Genomic DNA, 20,011 nt, shown 5'->3' on the forward strand with positions numbered 1-20,011 from the left:
ATTCAATGATTACAATAAATTCTAATATTTAATATTTATCTATCAAGTATTTAAATTAAGCTTTCAGAGAACCTAAACCATACAAGTTCTAATACCAATTTTTTGAACCTAATGAATTTTCTTAAGACCAATTTATAGCTTCACTAATAGTTGACTAATAGCGTTTTTTATATTAGTCAAAGATTTTCTTAGTTTTGTTCAATAACAATTTTAAATTTAAACAACATTAATGATACCGTTGCTAATAGTTACCAAAAATACCTAACCTTAAGTCATCTGGCAACTCTGTGGTTTGGGCGTGTTTCATTCCCATGACGCGAAGTGTTTAGTAAACAATTTTCTTTTTTTTAATTTAATTGTATAATTTTAAATCGAAATGGGGGCGTCTAATCGCACCACACAAGTGGCCCTTGGCGTGTCCGCGTTCTCCTTTCTCCTTTTCGTCATAGCCTTCTCCACGCCCTATTGGCTGGTTACGGATGGGCGTTTAAACGATCCACGATTCACGAACTTGGGACTCTGGGAGGTGTGCTTCAAGAACTTCCAGGACATCCACAGGTTCTACGACAACCGATTCACTGGTTGCATGTGGGTCTTCGAGGAGGAGTACTACATCATACACGATTTCCTGCTTCCTGGCTTTTACATTGCCGTCCAACTGTTCGCCACGCTGTGCTTCGTGATGTGCCTCCTCGCTCTGCCATTGACGCTCATGTTCCTGCGCACTTCCCGTGACGACGACCGTTATGTCGTCCTGCTCCTGTCGGTGGGAACGTGCCAGGTCTTTGGTTCCATATTCGGATTTATTGCTGTCGTCATCTTTGGGGCCAAGGGTGACTCCCGTGACTGGATGCCCGGATGGCAGAACAACGATATGGGCTGGTCATTTGCCTTTGCAGTAGTTGGGTCTGTGCTGCTCCTGCCCGCAGGCATTCTGTACATGGTGCAAGCCCGACGAGAGCGCTACAAGCGCCTCAATGAGATCAGCAACAGGGAGATTAGCGAGTACGGCGACGACTACTACCAGCATCAGGCGGCAGCAGCCGCTCCAGCCCCATCCGCTCCATCGCCATCGCAGTCCTACTTTGCCCCCGAGCCAAGCCGGCCAAGACGCCCGCAGCCAGGACGTGCTCCTAGCGCTCCTCCCCACGGAGGAATCCAAACAGATATTTAAATCTGACGAAGTACCGAAATAACCGTCCATATCCGCAAACATTCGAATACTAGCATTTAACATTCCGTCCAGAAAGTGCACACATACATGCCTTATATGTATTTTAAACTTACACGTAATCTCCATAAGCTATATTTTGTATTGTCCTTTGTGTTTTTAGTCCAAAGCATGTTTTTTAAAATATATATTAAACATTTTATACACAAATATTAGAAATCTTTGAGATAAAAGATAGGAATGATTTTTAAATAATATCATTTGAATGTATTTAAACTAAAACATAGTATATGAGTAACCTAAACACCACTTCCTGGTGGTTAACTACTTTCAAGGCCTCCATTTCCGATCCCCAGCTTGCCAAGCAAGCTGATCAACTCGCTGTTGGTCCTCATAACAGCCATAACCTCCTGCTGCTGCTGCTGCATCACTCGCAGCCGATTCCTCTCCTCTATCTTGGCCAGCTGGTTGTTGTTATTTATGGTCTTGGTATCCACATCGAGCTTGAGTTCCGACTTGATGTGATACAGTTCATCGCGTATGCCATTGAGCTTTCGCTCGCAGTCGCGTACATCCTTCTCCAGGATCTGGGTTTTCAGATACACAGTCTGGGCCAACTTGTACCAGTCTGCCAGGCACTCGGCTATTTGGGCCACCGCAGGGTTAACATTATCCAAAAGCAATGCTTTGATGCGCTTGCCATTGTGATCTACTTTGATCTTCTCCAGTGCATGGAACTGTTCGTCGTTGTAGGTGAGGGTACGGGTGGCGCGATCACGAAGCAAATGCTGCCAGGAGTCACGTAGACGTTCTACCAGATACTTGGCTTGGGCACTGGCCCGTGTCCGGCAGGGACACTTTTTCCCATGCATGGATGATGTCCATTGGTCGCTGAAATGGTAAAATTTATTAATTAAGTTATAAAATTTATTAAAAGGGTCATATACTTGAGTTCATCGTCAATAACGAAATGTTTGTGCAACTGAGAGATTACATCGGCAGCGCCATCAAAATCGCCCTTGGCATTGTCCAGGGTATTCAGCAGGGCCTTGAGCTCTTGGTCTCCCTTTGTCTAAAATAGATAGGTATTACACATGTCCTTAATTAAAAGGTGTTATAACCTACCACCCTGGCCATGCTCTGAACCACATCTGCATAATCTATTACTGTGGAAAGCAGATTATCAAAGCCCTCAGTTTTTCTAAAGACAACAAAATTATGATTATAATGATACAGGACCTTAAAGATGACTACAACTTACTTTAACAATAAAGTAATTGTTGTAATAAGCATCTCTATGAACTGCTCTACGCCCTTTTTGATTAGGATGTCCATGGAAGTAAAGATATCCACCCGCCTCTTGCACTCGTGACCCACACTGCAGGCTGCTTTGGCGAGGCTGGCATCGTTCTCCACCGAAACATTGGGAGGGAAAATGGGGAACTTGGGCAGGTCTAGTTGCTGGGGCAGCTGCACATTGTTGTCATCGTTGCTGTAAAGGAATATGGGCTGCTCCGTGGTGGTAGCAGGGAAGGCTTTAGCTGGAAGAGAGGACAATTTTTCATAAATATTTCAAACCATATAATTAGATCCAGGCATACCTATAGTCCTGGGCGTAACCTTTTTCTCCAAATGCTCATTGTTGAAAAGCAATATCTGCTTCTCCAGTGGAACCTCCGTCTGCAGGAATATTCGCTCCCTGAAGTTGTCAATCTGCTCGTCTGGCTCCAGAAAAACCTCCACAGAACTCGTCCGGTTCATGTAGAAGACGTGGATCACTCGCTTGCGAAGAATGAGAGTTACTTCTTGGAAGAATCGATCAAACGACCAGGTCTTCTCCCTATTCTCCTCCAGCAGGCCGGCCAAAAGGGGAGTCACCAGAGTCTTTAGTCCCTGCGAGAGATGTGCATGTGGCGGCAGAGTTGTGGACCATTCAATAGGTCCGTTCTCCGATAACTGCGTTCCAGATATTACTCCAGAAGCTTTCTTGGTTGTGATCTGATGCATGGTTTCGCGATTCTTTCTGCCACCAAAGGGTCTGAAGGGCAGGTTTCCGGTGGCCACATGGTACAGGGTCACGCCAATCGACCAAAGATCCACATTTGCTGTAAATGAACGCTGAATGGACTTTCTCAGCACCGCCCTCTCATAGAGATCAGGATGCAGATACTCCTCGGTTCCGTAGAGCGAGGCAAATGGCTGATTATCCTCCAGTTCACGGGCAGCTCCGAAGTCTGTGAGCTTGTAGATGGTCTGCCCGTCTTCTGAGATGAATTTCATGATATTTCCTGGCTTCAGATCCCGATGCACCAGTTTGTTGTCCCTCAAATGCTTCATTCCCGCACAGAGGTGCTCCAAAACAAGCAAGAACTCGTGCTCTGGCAAACCATACGAGTTCTCCGGGTCGTCGAGAATGTTAAAGAGACTTCCCCCAGTGCAGAGCTCCATAACAATCACCTTGCCACGTCCTTCCTGGTCCTCCTCAATGGCCAGGAGTTTCACTATGTTCTCATGGTTTACCTTCTTCAAGGCCTCGAATTCTCGCATCTGGACATCAGCCGGGCGCATGTGACTGTATGGGTTGAAGGTCTTAACGGCCACCGATTCGCCGGTTATCTTGTTAACCCCCTGAAGTGAAATTGCAGATAGAAGTGAGTCAGGTGGGGAAATCTTTGGGGAAAAGTGTAAACCACCTGGAAAACGGATCCGGTGGCTCCTTTGCCCAGCACACTGGTGGTGCACCACACATAGCTGACCGAACCACGCAGGAAAGACATTGTTTACGCTCTATATTGTTTATTTTGAGTGAATATCAAAGGCCTGCATCGAAACAAAAACACCTTCAATGCAGGTATATATTAGAGATGGCAATTTCGGACAAAACTATCGAAAAGCACAGATGCAGGAAGAAAGCACTGTGACTTCCTTCCACCGATAGTTGCTATTTCGATACCTACCTATCGCTGGACTCCCATCGCCAGTTTTTTGTTGTTTTACGTGCGCGTTGACATTTTTGCAGCGCTTTTTAATTTATTATTATTTTTAACTAGGAAATTATGAAGTAGGATATGTGTGTGGCGTCTCTCGTAGCCGGGACATACAAAATAGTAACAATCGCGTCTACCCATGACCGCCGCGTACGTAACAACCCGAAAAAACAAGCAGCGCGAGTCGCGAATATTTGCAACGCTTTGGTTAAATAGAGTATAAGTAGCTAAAAAGATGCACCTCCGCCTGCATTTGGTGCGCTTCATGTACATAAATCTGCTGCTGAGGTAAGCCAACCACGAAAGATCAATAAAACAGAGGGTGGATTCTTGTAACATGCATTTTCCTTTGCCTGCATCTTGCAGCTGCTGTTTCTGGCTCTACGACAATGTGGCGGCAGAAAAGGCGGAACCAGATGCCAGTAGCGAGGATGCCAGGGCGCCTGGAACTCTTCTGCCAGAGCAGCTGCAGCAGGAGCTAGCCAAGCCAGAGACCTTGCCGCCACCTCTACCGCCGCCCGATGACGAGGCCGGAGAACCCCCCACAAAAGCTTTGGAGTCGGAAAATGGCAATTGGCCAAGAACTGGGGACACGTCAGTGCCCGTGGAGGAGGCGGAAGAGCCCTCGGCCCTCAGTGTAAATAGTAATAGTGAATATGTTGTTAGTAAATTCGATTTAGCCTCCAATGAGAGTGCGGCGCCGCTTGACAAGGCCACGGATGCCTCGTCCTCCTCCTCCTCCTCCACCACCGCCCAAGTGCCAAATAATCAATTGAATAATCATAATCCTAATAGTGTCGATAAAGTGGATAGTGTTAGTGAATCGCAGCCATTAGAGAGCCCAAAGGAACCGACAGAGCAACAGAAGCAGGACTCGCCGCCGCCGCCGCCAGAACGAAAGGCTGACGATAGGTGAGTGTTGATTTTTATTGATTTTCTTAAATTGTTTCTATATTCTATTTCATTTAGCTAAGTGCACTTGACTTTTAGCTTTTTGTTTTTGTTGTTGTTGTTGTTTGTACTGATAAGCTCTATGGGGCGTTTTGCTGGGGAATGTGCCTGTTTCCCGCTGGCGTAATTGTGGCTATCAATACGAAAGTATTTCCCCAATAGACGTGACATAGTCGATTGAACTTGAATTTGAATAAAACATGAACCCGTACACAGAAAATAATTCTTAGTATTAATATTAGTATTAAAATAGTTTAAGTTTTAGGATATAAGTTATATATTATAAAAACTATAATAAACTCTTAAGAAAAAATAATATTCATTCAGTAAAAAATAAGATAAAAACATTCCATCATGAAATGACCTTTAATTTACGCATTCAACTCTTATCGGCAGTATATGGTGGTATAGGGGTTCTATATTTAATCCTTATCTGGGGGTTTTGGGCTCTCGGTTTTGTTGGTGTCACGTCTTGAGGCCGAAGGCACGACTCAAGTTCGTTCACATCGACATCTGGGCGAGATCATAGTCGTCTTTCACTCATTCCATGTGCTGGCAAGGTCACTTCATTTCCTATAAATAGCACTGTCCAATCCATTATGATTATCGATGGACTACTGTCTACTGTCTGATATTCGAAACCGGCGCATTTTCTGTAAAATTTTCTCAGGCATTTTCCTCCTTCCACCATTTCCCTCTGTTTTGTTTACTTTTTTGCACGCGACACCGTGAATCTTTTCCCCACTGAAAATGCACTTACAATTACTGATAATTGCTTTCGCCCAGCAACCCACCCGTGCCTTATGCACATTAATACTTACTATATATAGCATATAGTATAACCCATCCGTATTTGTTTACGTTTCATTGATAGAGTCGTTTCCCAGCTATTTTATTTTGATTAACTGCACTCGTTGATGATTTCCTACGTAACTGCGGCTTTATTTATAGCGCATTGTTGGCGCCTATCACGTACTAGATACTTATCTTATCTAAGTCAGTTAGCAGGTTGGATTTTTTTAATTGCATGGGGTTGGGTATGACTTGGTCTTGACACTGAAAGGTGTTTAATGAAGTCAGCTGTTTGATGAAATAATTAAGTTTAGTTGGGATAAGTTAAAGAATGTTTCTAGAAGTATTTTTTGAGGTGGTTATTTAGTGTAGAAATTTTAGAAAATTTTTAAATCTAATCGTAGTTTTTTTTTATAGTTCTCTAGTTTAGATGTTCAAGAATATCTCCTATCCTATCTTTAGGATAATATAGATATATTATCTATCTATAAAAGAGGTTTTAAAAATTTTAATTCTTTTCAAAGTTATGACGCTTTTTGTTAAAACTTTAAACGGTTTTTTTCTCGAAAGATCTTTTTTTTTACAAAGTTGATACGATATCTCTAGTTTTTAACATTTGAATTTCTTAAAAATTGTCATGAATATTCCTTAAATACCTCATTATCAGAAAAACCCCCAAAATCTAAGCTTTTTCTATTCTAACTATTTTAAAATAATTAGGCAATGTTAAGAAAATAGTAAAAAAAAATCGATTTTAGTTTTTGACAGCCGCTATTTTATAAAAAAAAAAATTTTCTCTCGTTTGGGAGGTTTTTTTTATAAAGCCTTTCTTTAAGAATAAGAATTAACCCCTTTGTTCGACTTTGATATAGCCACAGGACCCAGAATCGTGACGACCAGAACACCACCTATTTTTTCACTCTACTTTTCAAATGCATATTTTCATGAGAAATAATTTGTATTTTATTTTACCCTTTCATTTTATACTTTTTAAATATAAATAAACAAATTAGAAACAAAATGGGAGCTAAAAATGTATAACCTTTATTTTTTACTAGTTTCTAAAAACTTCTCAAAACTCCAGATTTAAAATTCAAAATTAAAATTACATGAGAAGATTACAATCTCTATAAGTTTAAAAACCTCTACTAATCACTACACCATGCTTTACTCTTAAAGAATTTGATTAAAAATTACTAAAAATTTTTAATTTAATTTTGTTATATTAAAGCTTATGTATTAAAAGTTGTAAGCTCCTGCGATTTCTTTCCTTAAAAATCCTATACTCCCCTGAGGCTTATTTAAACGAATATTTTGTTAAAAAATATTTCAAATAATAACTCATATGCATGCATTTTGTAACCGGCGGCCAAACTATATATGAATTATATCCGAAACTGTCTCTGTCGAGGGGGATGGATAGGATCGCCCAATAGCCACCGCCATAACCATCGCCATCGCCACCCGTATCCAAGTCTGGCCATCACCCACGCGCTGTCTTGTCACAATGCCTTTTGCCGGTAATTTGCTTTACAGTTTTTCAATTTATTTTACCTCGTCCCGCTTGGCGTGAGTGTACTTTCTAAATGCCTCCTCCGTCAGTCACTCTGGGCCTATCTATTGGTGGCCGGTCATTTCATTCAGTTCCATAGAGGCAGGTGAGAGACGAAGATACGGTTTACGATTCCCAGGCACTGTAGGTGCCCGCCAATGTCATTAGGTTGAGTTTTACGAGGTATCAGGGATTAAATGGAAATATTTTAAATATATTTGAAATAAAATATTAAAGATTAATTATAAAGGCAATGCTTGTAAAGCTTTAAATATGGTTTATCAAGAGGTATACATTGTTAACATCCCCACAAGTCTAGCATACCCCTTCTCCAATTAAAACCACTCGGTATTTATGGCCATTTTTTATTACCAGATCCTTTAAAGGCCTCGCTGAGCACATTTCCATATCGCTGCTCTATCGAGGGTGGCGGCAAGAGTGTTAAATGGTATCGAATCAGAGCCTGGCTTCGATTTGATGTCATGTTTGTGTCTGGCCTGGCCCGTAAATGGCTTTATCAGTATGGAAAATGTACTTTCATTTTTCTGGCAAATGCAGCAGCTCCTCTTGTCCAATACAAGGCATATGGCATAAATAAATGTATCCCCAGTCCATGCTACTCTGGCGGGTAGCACGCAGCCAACAGAATCAAAATCGACTTGGCCTTCCACTACCACTACTACTACTATTACTAACTAACTAACTGGCAGGTGATCGGCTGTGCGAATCTTTCGCTAGTTGGGGGCATTACTTTCACTTTCAATGCAAAAAGGACTCTCCAATGAGACTTTACAATCTGGGCTTTCAAATCATCATGCATCATGATCTTGTTTAGTGTAATCAAACTTGGAGAAAAACCATTATCAAGTGTGGACAATAAAGTCAACCATCCAGAGAAAGAAAAATATTTTAAAAAAATTGAAAGGGGTTTTAAAAGTTTGAAATGTTTGTAGACTTTATAGAGAAGCCTATATTATACCGATTTATAGTATATAAATATAGATTTATAGAGATAGTATAACACATATTATATTATTTAAATACACCTGATTTCGGGCTTATAAAGTACATATGTATATACTATTCATCAGGATCATCTCCTGAGTCGTCATAAGCCTGTCCGCGTGTCCGCGAATCTGTTTCAACGCTTGCTCGTCTCTCAACCTTTAAAGATATTCTTTTTAGACCTCCTTTTTAGAACTATATACTATAGCTACCATAGAGCTGAAAGCTGATCGAGAATGCCATAACTTATGTGTTTTTAAAGATAGAAGGTTGGGATCTGGTTCCGACACTGTTTTTGATCAAAAAATAGATTCCAGACAACTTAAATAGAATCCCACTACTATATTCTATAGCTAATCGGTATAAAGTCTTTATACCATATAACGGATTGATCGGAAGAACCATAACTTTGTGGTTTTAAAAGTTGGATAAGAAGGTTTGGTTTTGCTCTATATACTATTTTTGGTGAAATAATAGGTTCTAGACAATTTCACTGAGATCGGGCGACTATATTCCATAGCTACCCTACAACTGAACGAACCTAAATGCCATAATCTAGATTTTATACAGTTGAGATCTGCTTTCGATACTAATTTTGATCAAATATTTGATTCTCCACAATTTCAATAAAATCGGTCAACTATATCCTATAGATACCATATTAACAAACGACCGAAAAAGCCATAGCTTTGCGGTTTAAAAATATAGTAGGTTGGGCTTTGCTTTAAATACTATTTTAGGTGAAATAATAAGTTATACACAATTTCAATATAATCGGTCGACTATATTCTATAGCTACCCTACAACTTCCCTTTGGAAAGATCGGAAAAGTCATCACTTTGCAGATAGAAGCTTGAAATTATTTTTAAAAAATTTATATTTTAGAAAATGGTTGTGAAACTTATATTGCTCATATTAAGAGTTTATGTTTTGTACTTTTAGTCTCTCATTTTTCTCAGTGCATCCTTTCTTAACCATCAAATTCACAGATTGTTGATGCAAATGTCTCGGAACTCACCTCCGCAGGATTATTTATGCACTCCCCCCTAAAACACTGCTGTCAATGATCGCTCAACGATCCTCATCTGATGGATCCACCATCTCCCACGAAACATAAAATTTGATCTTATCGAGGATAGCCTCACCTAGTCTGGACTAGCCTAGCCCCTGCCCGGCTCGTCTCAATGTCCGAATACTTAATTGATTGTGAGCGTGCGCCCATTGACTTTCGTCAATCAATTTTGATCGGAGATCGCGGTTAGCTGATCGCCTGACGATCGCCGATTACTGATCCCGTCCGTAACATAAAAACTGCATTGATTAAGCCAATGTCGCACTACGCCTTCACCTGTTACTTGTTTTTTTTAAATATAATTGTTGGAATTCCTCCTCTCGTAGGCGCCTCTCAAAATGAAAAGTCAGTCTCCCCGATTGAGAGACTGAGGTTGTTGGAGGAAAAGCCGGTTCCTAGGTTGGCCGGCATTTTTCTCTCAAGTCTTGTTGGCTCTCTGGCTCTGGCGTTGGTTATTTGTAACTGATTATCTGGCGAAAATGGCAGGGAAATATGGTAAGAGCGAGAAAGACCCACAGCCCAGACATAGACGTGTAGACGTTTTGGCATCGTGCGGAGTGAAAAATGTTTAAGACGCGTAGGTGTCTGGGATGTAGGGGGGGGGCTTGCAGCTTTGGAGCAGCTGCCGTTGTGGCGACTTTGAGTTATTAGACGCTTTTTGTTGTTCAACAAATTAATATGGAATTCTTCAGAGAAAACTAAACAAGCAGGGGGGGTGGGACACTTTATTTAAAGGGTTTATGGAGGTAGGGGTTCATGTAACGCAGTATTATATAATTTTCAACAGAAAGATATATGTTTGGTAATAAATTTTTAATATTTTTTAGGTAATATTTGAAAAAACTTTTCCTCGAAAATTAAGAAAACCTATTAAGCTTTTGTATAGAATTTAAAAATTAAAATAAAAATTTATCGGCAAACATCAATAGCTTTGTTGTGACTTCAACTCTGAACTGAAATCCACCCAGCTAGGCTCGAAAAAAAAAAATGCTGGAGTTGCAACTTTCTTTCGCGGCCTTCTCCCAACCAACCACCCACCCACTCATGCAGTCACCCACTCTCCCACCTGAAGGCTCTGCCAATACCTCCAAGCACTTAACAGCTCCGTGTGTGTGTCTGCCTGTCTGGCTGCCGGGGGGATCACAATTGTGTAAGCGGTTTGGGTTCGAAAACACTTTCGCATTACAAGTGTTTATCTTGCAACTGCAACTGCCACTGCCACAGAGATAGAGACTCCAGCTAAGACACTGCATCGGCAATATCGGCAACATTGTTCAATTCAATTGACACTTGTGGCCCGTTGTAACCTTTTGTTGCACAAAAAGGAGTCGCAACAATTTGCTTAAAACACACACGCATCAAAGACAATTGGCGGCATCTCTTCCTCCCCCCTCTAAACCCCTCTCTGTTAGCCTGGCTAAAAGGCAAATTGGTAAAATTTAATTTTTATTTTAGACCTTATTTGCCAGTAAGCCGATGTCTGCCCACGTTGCAGATTTACGATCAACAATTTCACTTTCCGTTGCACTTGCAATTACGCTTATATTTATTGGTTGGATGGCTGGATGGTACCTCGGATCTCCAGCTCTCCAGACTCCACACTCCTGGCTCCAAGCATCGATCTTTATCGCGGCTGGTCCATAAACCAAACTATATCCCCCGACACGGATAAACAATAAAACCAAATTTTATATTCAAATGCTTATAGTTATGTTTGCATTTGGAATATTTCCTATTTAGAGGACTGGCCCACGCTGCATGCTAATGGTCCTGGCTGGCCAACAGATTTAGACATAAACCTGTCACAAGGCAAGGCCCAGACTGAAGCCAAACCCCCAGACTCCCAGACATCCTGATGGAAGCAGAAGGAGGAGTGAGTACGGGTTCCATTGTGGGGGCTAAAGCCGTTTCCGACACCTTTTGCCACCCAACTGCAGCTGTGCCCCCGGGCCAGGAACACCGGGCCAGCAATTCATTCATTCCCCCAGCCCCCAGACCACAAAACTATACAAGTTGGATTTTTTATTAAAAAAAAAAAGCTAGTGAGAGAGCCTGGTGGGTGGAAAAGCCTTCTGGGAAACTGGAAATAAAAATTTAAATGATTTTTCAATAAATCGGTATTGGGCTTAAAGTCAGATTTTATTATTTAACTTGATGGTTATTTTAAAAATAAATATATTAAGGATGTACATATATAAGTATGGATTTCCTAGGGCCTACAGGGCGTATACGTGATGTGGTAAATACCCTATTCCAACACTCTTTATAATAAAATTCAAGCTATTTCCTTTAAATAAAACCTCAATAAAAATTATTAACAAAATACTTTCGAATTGGAAAGCTCTGGAGAGGAATCTATGGCCATCTCGAGCTCCGAAAATGCTCCAATGGCACTTGAGATCTGCTTTCTGGTCATTTGTTTGATTTTATTAAAGGTAGAGCAGAGCTATGTGGCTCTGTGACAAGTTTGCCGGCAAAATGCAAGCAAGTGCACCCATCGATGATGTTGTGTCTCGAGTGCTGAGGTAATGCTCTCCGGTCTACGATCTACGATCTCCGATCGCCCGACTCGAGACCGACACCGACTCAGCTCGAATCGAGTCAACTTTTCTCTCCGTTGGCTCTCGTCTGGTGGGGATCTGTAAGGTATATCTGCACACTTGGACCACAATTACCTAGTGCCGACTCTGTAATACGTTCAGTTCTCATTTTGATTTCCAGTGGTGCGATCGTGCGCTTCGCTACCTCGCCGGTGGTGCCACCTCCCCGCCACCTGCTGGATGTGAGAGATCGCGATTGTGGAATATCCTTAGAGTCCTTAAGAGTGCCCTCGCGTGTGTGTGTGTTTGTGAAGTTGTGCCTGCAGTGCACTAATCACCAAAAAAAACACTTGATTTTTAAATTCGAAATTGTAGGCCTTTAATCTGTTATAAGATATGGTAGTCCTTGGAAAGGATAATTTTAATCTTAACTGTGACCTTGCAATAGATCCTCTTGAAAGCCTATTATTGGCAATTATTTCCGCCACAACACCTTCTGTGTTTGCCAAGTGGAAATATTGATTCTCGCTCTGTATTTGATCTTCCCAACCGGATGGCCATTAAGTTGAAATTGCCACCAAGTGTTTATTAATTAGTTTGTTCATCGATCGGATAAGTGGACTAGATTTGTTGTGCAAATTTGTCGATTATGGAACAGTAAACAGAAATCGAATGATTTGTGAGGAACAAACACTATAATAATGGAAACTAAAATAGTAACTAATGCTAGGAATATATTTTTGAAGTTAAAACACATTCTAAGCTTTGGTCCAGTTCTATAAATTATAATTATGCTAGAATTTGGTTTTCTGGGTTAACCAAAGTTAGTAGATTAATATAATAGGTTCTTTTAAGTCTGTCTTAATTTTCTAGCTATTTAGTTAATCACTTTGAAAGCTAGTATTGCTCTAAAAAAATACTAATATTTTCACTTTCCACAAACTGCCACAATTTTCACATCGTTACTGGAACATGTTGCATTTTAAGTATTAATTTATTCAAAATGCAGACTAAAAGAAAAGCCAGAAATTCCTGACAAACTTGTAGGCAACTCCTCAAGTCTTTAAGAAAAAAAATCCAAAAAAAAAAGGCGAAAATTATTCAACTGCCGGAACGGGCAGGTTAACCCAAAAAAGGCCTTACAAGGCAGACAGTTTTGAATACTTTACGTTGTTCATTCGATGCTGTTGGCAGTCAACTCATAAATATATATATATATATATTCATATTCATATAGATATAGACACAAGATGTAAGCCAGTCTAGGAGCCAGGTGGAGAGCAAGGAGTTGTAGGCGTTGTTGACAAGATATTTCCAGCAGTTGGGGGTTTAGTAATTATTTCTATAGAATACATTAGTGTTTTACCATTTGTTACACTTTCCACTCTAGTTTTGAGAGAAAGAGGAACTAAAGGGAGCCAGGAACTAACTGGAGTTGCAAATTTTGGTCAATTAGCTTCAGGTCTTTAAACAAATCGCCTCAAAAAAAAGGTAACTGGGTAGTGCTAAGGTTTATTATGTAATAAAAAAAAAATGCATAGAAATGTGCGCTAATTGTTGCATGTCGGTTCGGTCCTCAAGAGCATTTTTCTCACTTTGGTTTCGTGACGTTTCGAGAGATCTGTGATGGGCCAAGACCACTCCAAACTTGACTCTTTTTTGGACCAAGTGTCATCTGAGGTTTCCGGTTTTTAGGGTTCGTGGAAAATGTACATATAGTTGAAATATTGGTTAAACTTTAACTAATAAAGTACTTAAGATTCAACAGGGTGTACTTCGGAGTTCTCTCTAAGAAAAATTAAGTATACGCCCTGTTGTGACTTCTGAGACAGACTGTCCTAAATAAGCACAGACTCTGCAAATATTATTTTTAATTTTTGTTAAAATTTTAAACAATTATTTTAATCTTATGACGGAAATGGGAAAACCCAAAAAAAAATGAGACAGGCCTATCCCGATCATCTGATTCTTGCATTGTCTTGGAAATAAAGAAGCAGGAAGCTCAAAGGCTACAATAGAGCTGCAGCCATGACATAATATATATGGACATTAAATGGATATATATGCTCCTATATACGCCCCTATATATACCCCCAAGAGTACGCATTTAAAAGAATGCACTCTCGTGGGGCTCCGTGAAAAACGCAATTAATTGAGCGAATGGCTGACAAAAACTATATGTATATACTTGATATATTTTCTGGCAAATCTGAAAAACATATGCACTTATTCTGCTCTCAACTTGACATAATTTTATCAGCATCCACAATCCTTAAGATATTTTTAAACTGTCAACGCCCCCTCGAGTCACAAGCCACGCACCTTTCACACTTGACACAGTTCCTTGAATGGCGGGATATATAATTAATAATATTTATAAAAATAATATAGAGTCGCATGCCATTTTGGCTTAATTAGTTTGATGGCTTTGGCATTTGGCTTGTCTCTGACACTTTTTCTGACACTTTTCTGACCATTTTTAAGCAAAAGAATGCAAATATTTTGCAAACTGCAGCGCCAAAAATGACAAAGTTGAGTAATTAGTTGGCTATTTATAATAATAAAGGGGGGAAAGTGATTTAAAAATGAGGATTTAATAAAATAATATTTAAAACAATAAAAAATGGTTGATTTTCAAGTTCTCTCAGTGACGTTATTTTACTCCCCCCAGCTGTTTCACGCTCCCAAAAAAATTAAAAACAATAAAAATAAACATTCTCATTGTATTGGAGTATTTGTTTCCATATTTACTTACTTTGCAGTCAGGTTGGTAGTATATGGTAGTATGGCTTGCTCTAGATATCAGCTGGAAAAGATTCCAACGTGGCTCGCCAGATAATCGTATTTTCGTCATTGCGGATATAAGCCGACGAGAATCAGTTGTATATGAAGTCTATAAGCATGGTCACAGCTGTTGTTGTTTGATTTACCAATAATTGAATAAATTATCACCCGAAATTAGAGACCCCCCCTAAGATAAAAAAAAAAATGCTGCTACAATTCGTTGTGAAGTTCATTTGTTGTGAGTTGAAAAAGCTGAAGACCAACCTGACCATGTTTCTAATATTCTTCTGGATTATATGGTTCTCCCAAATCATAGCCATATCAACGGTCTTTATGAGGTACTAAGCTTAGTCCTTACAAATTACTTAATATTTAAATATATATTTAAAGTATGGCTTATTAATTTATTTTTTGTTTTGTTTTTAGTTTTCCAGAAATTATTACGGAGCTGCCGACTGTCACAGTGACAGAGCTGCCGCTGGATCATCTAAAGAACCGTCTGGAATCGGTTATATTGGACGATGCTCAGGTGCCAGCCGGCAACAGGAGCGAGGAGGAGACCCAGCAGCAACCACTGCCGCAGGAGGAAGCTGTCAAGGAAGTGCCTCAGAAGGGTGAGTAGAGACATCACCTTATTAAGAGTCTCATATCATTCAGATTTCTCTCCTTTATCAGATGAACAAGTACCGAAGATCAACGATCCTGGAGGAGGCATCGAACTAGAAGCCATCGACACTATGCCCACCATCGAGGGCAGTGGAACCAGCGAGGAGCAGGCTTCACCAAACGCCACAGAGTCCACGGTCAATCTGACGAATGGCAACGAGGAAGTGCCCATGCCCGTGTTCTCTGAGTGGGCGCAGAAACAGATCGAGGCGGAGGCCAGCCGGGAGCAGGCCATGGAGCTGGAGCAGCAGGTGGTGAACAAGTCGGCCCAGCGGAAGAACAATACCGGATCGGCCAAGAGCAAACTGCCCACATTGAAGTTGCGCTCCAAGAACTATGCCTCGCCCGATTGCGGGGCCAAGATCATTGCCCACAACGCCGAATCCAGTCACACCAGCTCCGTGCTGACCCAGTCCAAGGATGAGTACATGCTGAGCACGTGCGGCGATCGCATCTGGCTGGTGGTGGAGCTGTGCGAGGCCATTCAGGCCCAAAAGGTGGACGTGGCCAACTTCGAGCTCTTCAGTTCGTCGCCCAAGAACTTCTCGGTGGCGGTTTCCAAGCGATATCCCACGCGGGAGTGGAGCAACGTGGGTCGCTTCGAGGCCGAGGACAAGCGCAACATCCAGACCTTTGAACTGCATCCCCACCTCTTTGGAAAGTTTGTGCGCCTGGACATCACATCGCACTACGCCTCGGAGCACTTTTGTCCGCTGTCGCTGTTCCGCGTCTTTGGAACCTCCGAGTACGAGGCCTTCGAGACGGAAATCCGGCCCAGCGATGAGTTGGACGATTTCTACGATGACTTTGGCATGCAGGACCAGGTTGTGGGCAGTGGAGGCAACATCTTCCAGAGCGCCTCCGATGCCGTCATCCAAATGGTGAAGAAGGCCGCCGAGGTCCTGGCCAAGCCCACAAAAGCCCTCAAGTGGTCGGCCGAGTCGCTGCTCTGCCGAACACCCATCTTTGGGGCCTACACCTGCTCCAACTGCAACAGCACCCTGGTGGAGAAGATCAACAGCCTCATCTCGTGCCAGTTCCAGCATCTGCAGGTGCTCCTCAGCCTCAGTCGTTTAAAGTCCGATCTGGTCCACAGTCGCGTCTGCCAAGAGGACTTCGGCATCAGTCTTGTGGCGTCCCATGACTCCATGGCATCCCAGACCAGCAGAATGAGCAAGCAGCAGAGCTACTACCTCAGCCTCCTGCCAGCGGAGCACATCGGGGCCATGTGCAAGCTCCTGGAGGCGGAGAATAATGTGACGGAGATGCCGCCGGTGCGCCATCATGTGAGTGAACCACAACAGGATCCGGACAACGCCACGGCCAAGGGTGTGCGGGAGGATTGCCCCGCCAAGGACGTCCCGGCGAAGGAGCCAGCCACACAACCCAGTCTGGAGGTGCTCATGCCCGAGACCAGTCAGGAAGTGCCGTCAGTGCAGCACCACTCGACGACTTCGGGCGAAACCGCCTCCACCACCAACTCCACCCCAAGCGACGTCAATATATTCAACGTACCGCCCCATGCCGAGGAGGTGGGGGTGAAGGAACCACTGCCCATACCCTCAGAGCCCAATGTGGTCAGCACTCTGGAGCCCAGCGACGTGGAGACCTCCACCAACGCCCCTCCTGCTGCTCAAACCTCCAGCGAAGAGCCAGCCAACGGAGACACTCCCCTGGAGGAGGGCACTCCAGCCAACTGGGAGAACCTTGACAATCCGCTGACCACCACGGTGGCCTCGATAACCGCCGGTGGTGGTGCTGCTGCCGCGGCAGCTGCTGTGGTGACTGGTAATGGGAATCTTGGAGCGTCATCCGGTGGATCGCCACCAGCTGCTGGTACCGGGGTGAATCTCCAGCAGAAACTGACGAACGGCGCCCAGTCGGAGAGTGTCTTCATCAGGCTCTCCAACCGTATCAAGGTGAGTCGGCTGCCAGTTCTTCAATCATTCATGTGCGTCATCAAATAAACAAACAAATAGCCAGGCAACCACCCACCTGGGGGGGACTCTGGAGGGCAGGAGGAGAAATCCTCGCAATACCCTGGCCAGGAGTCGTATAATTATGGCCATAATCAGTTCCATACCGTATTTCTTCATCAAGGAGAAGGCATAGAATTAGGGTTAGAGGGTAGTATGGAATATATATTCCAATTAGAAGACTCCTATAGGCTACTATAGTTCCAAGGCAAGAGTACTCCCCATTCGGTTAGTGGCTCCATCTCCTAGTGACTTGTTTATAGTCCACTTGCGTGCTGGCTACCCATTACGAATGGCAGTCACTTCCCGTTTTGGACTCCACCCAAGGGCGGCTTCATCCTTGTAACAATTCTGGCATCCAGTTAGCTACCTTGCCAACCGACGTCATCGATACACAATTATATATGTGTGTACATATAGGACTACCCCCTAAAACTAAAACCATTTAGGAATACATTTAGAAAAATAATAAACTTTTCTTAAAAAATTAAAGGCAAGAGCTTGGCAATAAGGTTTAAATTTCAAGGAATAAAGTAAGCTTATTTACTAAAAAATAAATTTTAAATATTATCTATATAATTTTTAATATTAACATTATGTTAGTTACTATTTCTTACCGTGTACCACCCGCTATATTCACTAACTTGGTCTCTGGGTTTCGTTATTCTGTCTTCCACAGGCACTGGAACGAAACATGTCGCTGTCGGGTCAGTACCTGGAGGAGCTCTCGCGGCGCTACAAAAAGCAGGTGGAGGAACTCCAGCAGACGCTGACCCAGCAAACGCTGACAGTGCGCCAGCTGGAGGACCAGAGCCGGCGGTATGTGGAGCAGGAGCAGATCTACCAGCAACAGAGCGCCGAGCTGGCCGGCGAGGTGAGGGCCCTGACTTACCAGGTGCAGGCCTGCATCATGGTCATCATCATTGTGGGCACCTGCATCTTCCTGATGTTCGTCCTGGGCACCGTCTACTACCGAAAGCTACGCCGCCAGCAGCAGCAGCTGAAGAAGAATCAGCCACCGGTGGCCCCGGCCAAGCCGAAGCTGGATCGCCGCAAGTCCTACGAGCAGATGGTGAATCCCTCGACGCCTAAGCAGCGGCGTCCCAGCGAGGAGGCCATGATGATCCTCAAGGAGTGCGGTGACAACAACTCGCAGGAACAGGATTCCACAACCAGGCAACGGAAGATATCTGTGTGCTACGGCAGCAACAACAACATAGCCACCAACATGATGGGAGCCACCACGAATGGGGGCCCGAACGTGCGAAGCTCCGTGCACAAGCGGAAGGGAGCCAAGCACTCCTGGCACAACAGTCTGGACACCACAGAGGCGTCTTGCGGCGAGCAGACAGACAAGTTCTTCGATGTGGGTGAGTGTGGTTGAGATGTCCTCTTTCCAAGTACTCCTCTAAAGCTAAAACTACTTCCAGACACTCTCAAGAGCCTCAAACAAATTCCTGGAAAGGTGGCCAAGAAGAAGTCCCAGCCGCAAATGGGTCTGAAGAGGCAGGAGTCCGCTCCAGCCACTTTCACGCAGGATCAGACGTCGGAGGATCCGGCCACGCAGAGCGACTTCGACGAGAGCCTTATGCTGGACGATGACGACCTTGCCAACTTCATACCCAACAGCGACCTGGCCTACAACGAGTTCATGCCCGAGGGACCTTCGGGCTATCAGATACTAGACACGGTTGATGGAAAGACGGGCGGTGAGAAGTCCAAGTCCAAGTCGCGTCGGCTGTCGTCGCCGGCCTTCTTCAAGTCGCCCTTCAGCCGGAGCAAGAACAAGGGCTACGGGTTCAATGGCATCAAGAACAGCCATTCGGTGCACGAGCCCACCTCCTGGGAGTGGTATCGCTTAAAACGGAGCGAGAAACAGCATCAGATCCAGAAGGACAAGCTGGCCAGCAAGAGTCTGCCCAACGCCAGCCTGGACAGCTCCTCGCTGTCGGAGGTGAACTTCCCGCTCAAGTCCCCCAACGAAGCCACCCAGAACTCGTTCCGGATCCTTGGCGAGGCGATTCTATCGTCGGGCGAGGGACGCATTACACCGAATGGTAATGGCCTGGCCAGCAGCAGCAGCGGAAGTGGTAGTGGCAGTGGAGGAAGCACTACATCATCCACAACGAAAAAGAAACAGCGCGCCTTCAATAATCTGTTCCGCAAGGCCTTTGACTTTTAGTTGGAAAGTTGGATTAGATATCACCCAGTGTTTCGAGTTGATGGCAGTTGCAGTTTTATACCGACGCATATTGTAATTATTTGTATCTATTTGGGTCATAAGATTCATAAATTGTTTGTACAAATCAATTGTTATTTGAGGTCGAAGTCGAGGCAGAAAGTGAGAGTTCCTTTTTTTGAGTTGCAGTAAAATGCAAATGACTGTTAAGCGAAAAACAAATTTAAGTAGAGTACTTATTTTATATATATTTTAGTGTGCGCTTGCTTCGTTAGTGTATACGGCCGGCCAGCTTAGGTTAGTTATTATTTAAATCTAACTATATTCCAAGCCTCG

The 20,011-nt window shown here is 43.2% G+C and overlaps 3 protein-coding genes across 5 annotated transcripts; 2 read left to right on the forward strand and 1 right to left on the reverse strand.

Annotated features, from left to right (window-relative positions):
- The first annotated feature begins 277 nt into the window (after positions 1 to 277).
- kune (kune-kune) lies at positions 278 to 1,381 on the forward strand. The gene has a single exon (XM_017241873.3). The coding sequence runs from the start codon at positions 377 to 379 to the stop codon at positions 1,172 to 1,174; it is 798 nt and encodes a 265-aa protein (XP_017097362.1). The 5' UTR covers positions 278 to 376; the 3' UTR covers positions 1,175 to 1,381.
- Positions 1,382 to 1,453: 72 nt separating this feature from the next.
- IKKepsilon (I-kappaB kinase epsilon) lies at positions 1,454 to 4,042 on the reverse strand. Its single transcript, XM_017241872.3, has 6 exons — positions 3,865 to 4,042; positions 2,773 to 3,799; positions 2,433 to 2,712; positions 2,297 to 2,372; positions 2,119 to 2,243; positions 1,454 to 2,062 (listed from the first exon to the last, which is right to left on the reverse strand). Exons 1-6 carry the CDS (start codon positions 3,946 to 3,948, stop codon positions 1,492 to 1,494), a joined length of 2,163 nt encoding a protein of 720 aa, XP_017097361.2. The 5' UTR covers positions 3,949 to 4,042; the 3' UTR covers positions 1,454 to 1,491.
- A 115-nt stretch (positions 4,043 to 4,157) lies between these two features.
- Positions 4,158 to 19,806, forward strand: LOC108125595 (SUN domain-containing ossification factor). Of its 3 annotated transcripts, XM_017241854.3 has the most exons (7): positions 4,159 to 4,446; positions 4,525 to 4,752; positions 4,954 to 5,070; positions 15,281 to 15,468; positions 15,530 to 17,439; positions 18,176 to 18,866; positions 18,927 to 19,806. In XM_017241854.3, exons 1-7 carry the CDS (start codon positions 4,394 to 4,396, stop codon positions 19,676 to 19,678), a joined length of 3,939 nt encoding a protein of 1,312 aa, XP_017097343.2. In that variant the 5' UTR covers positions 4,159 to 4,393; the 3' UTR covers positions 19,679 to 19,806. The 3 variants fall into 3 exon arrangements, with proteins under 3 accessions (XP_017097342.2, XP_017097343.2, XP_017097344.2); XM_017241853.3 differs by having other exon boundaries at positions 4,158 to 4,446; positions 4,525 to 5,070; XM_017241855.3 differs by lacking the exons at positions 4,159 to 4,446; positions 4,525 to 4,752; positions 4,954 to 5,070 and adding an exon at positions 14,908 to 15,192.
- Positions 19,807 to 20,011: the final 205 nt, after the last annotated feature.

This window comes from Drosophila bipectinata, chromosome 2L (assembly GCF_030179905.1).
Source record: "Drosophila bipectinata strain 14024-0381.07 chromosome 2L, DbipHiC1v2, whole genome shotgun sequence".
NCBI lineage: Eukaryota > Metazoa > Arthropoda > Insecta > Diptera > Drosophilidae > Drosophila > Drosophila bipectinata.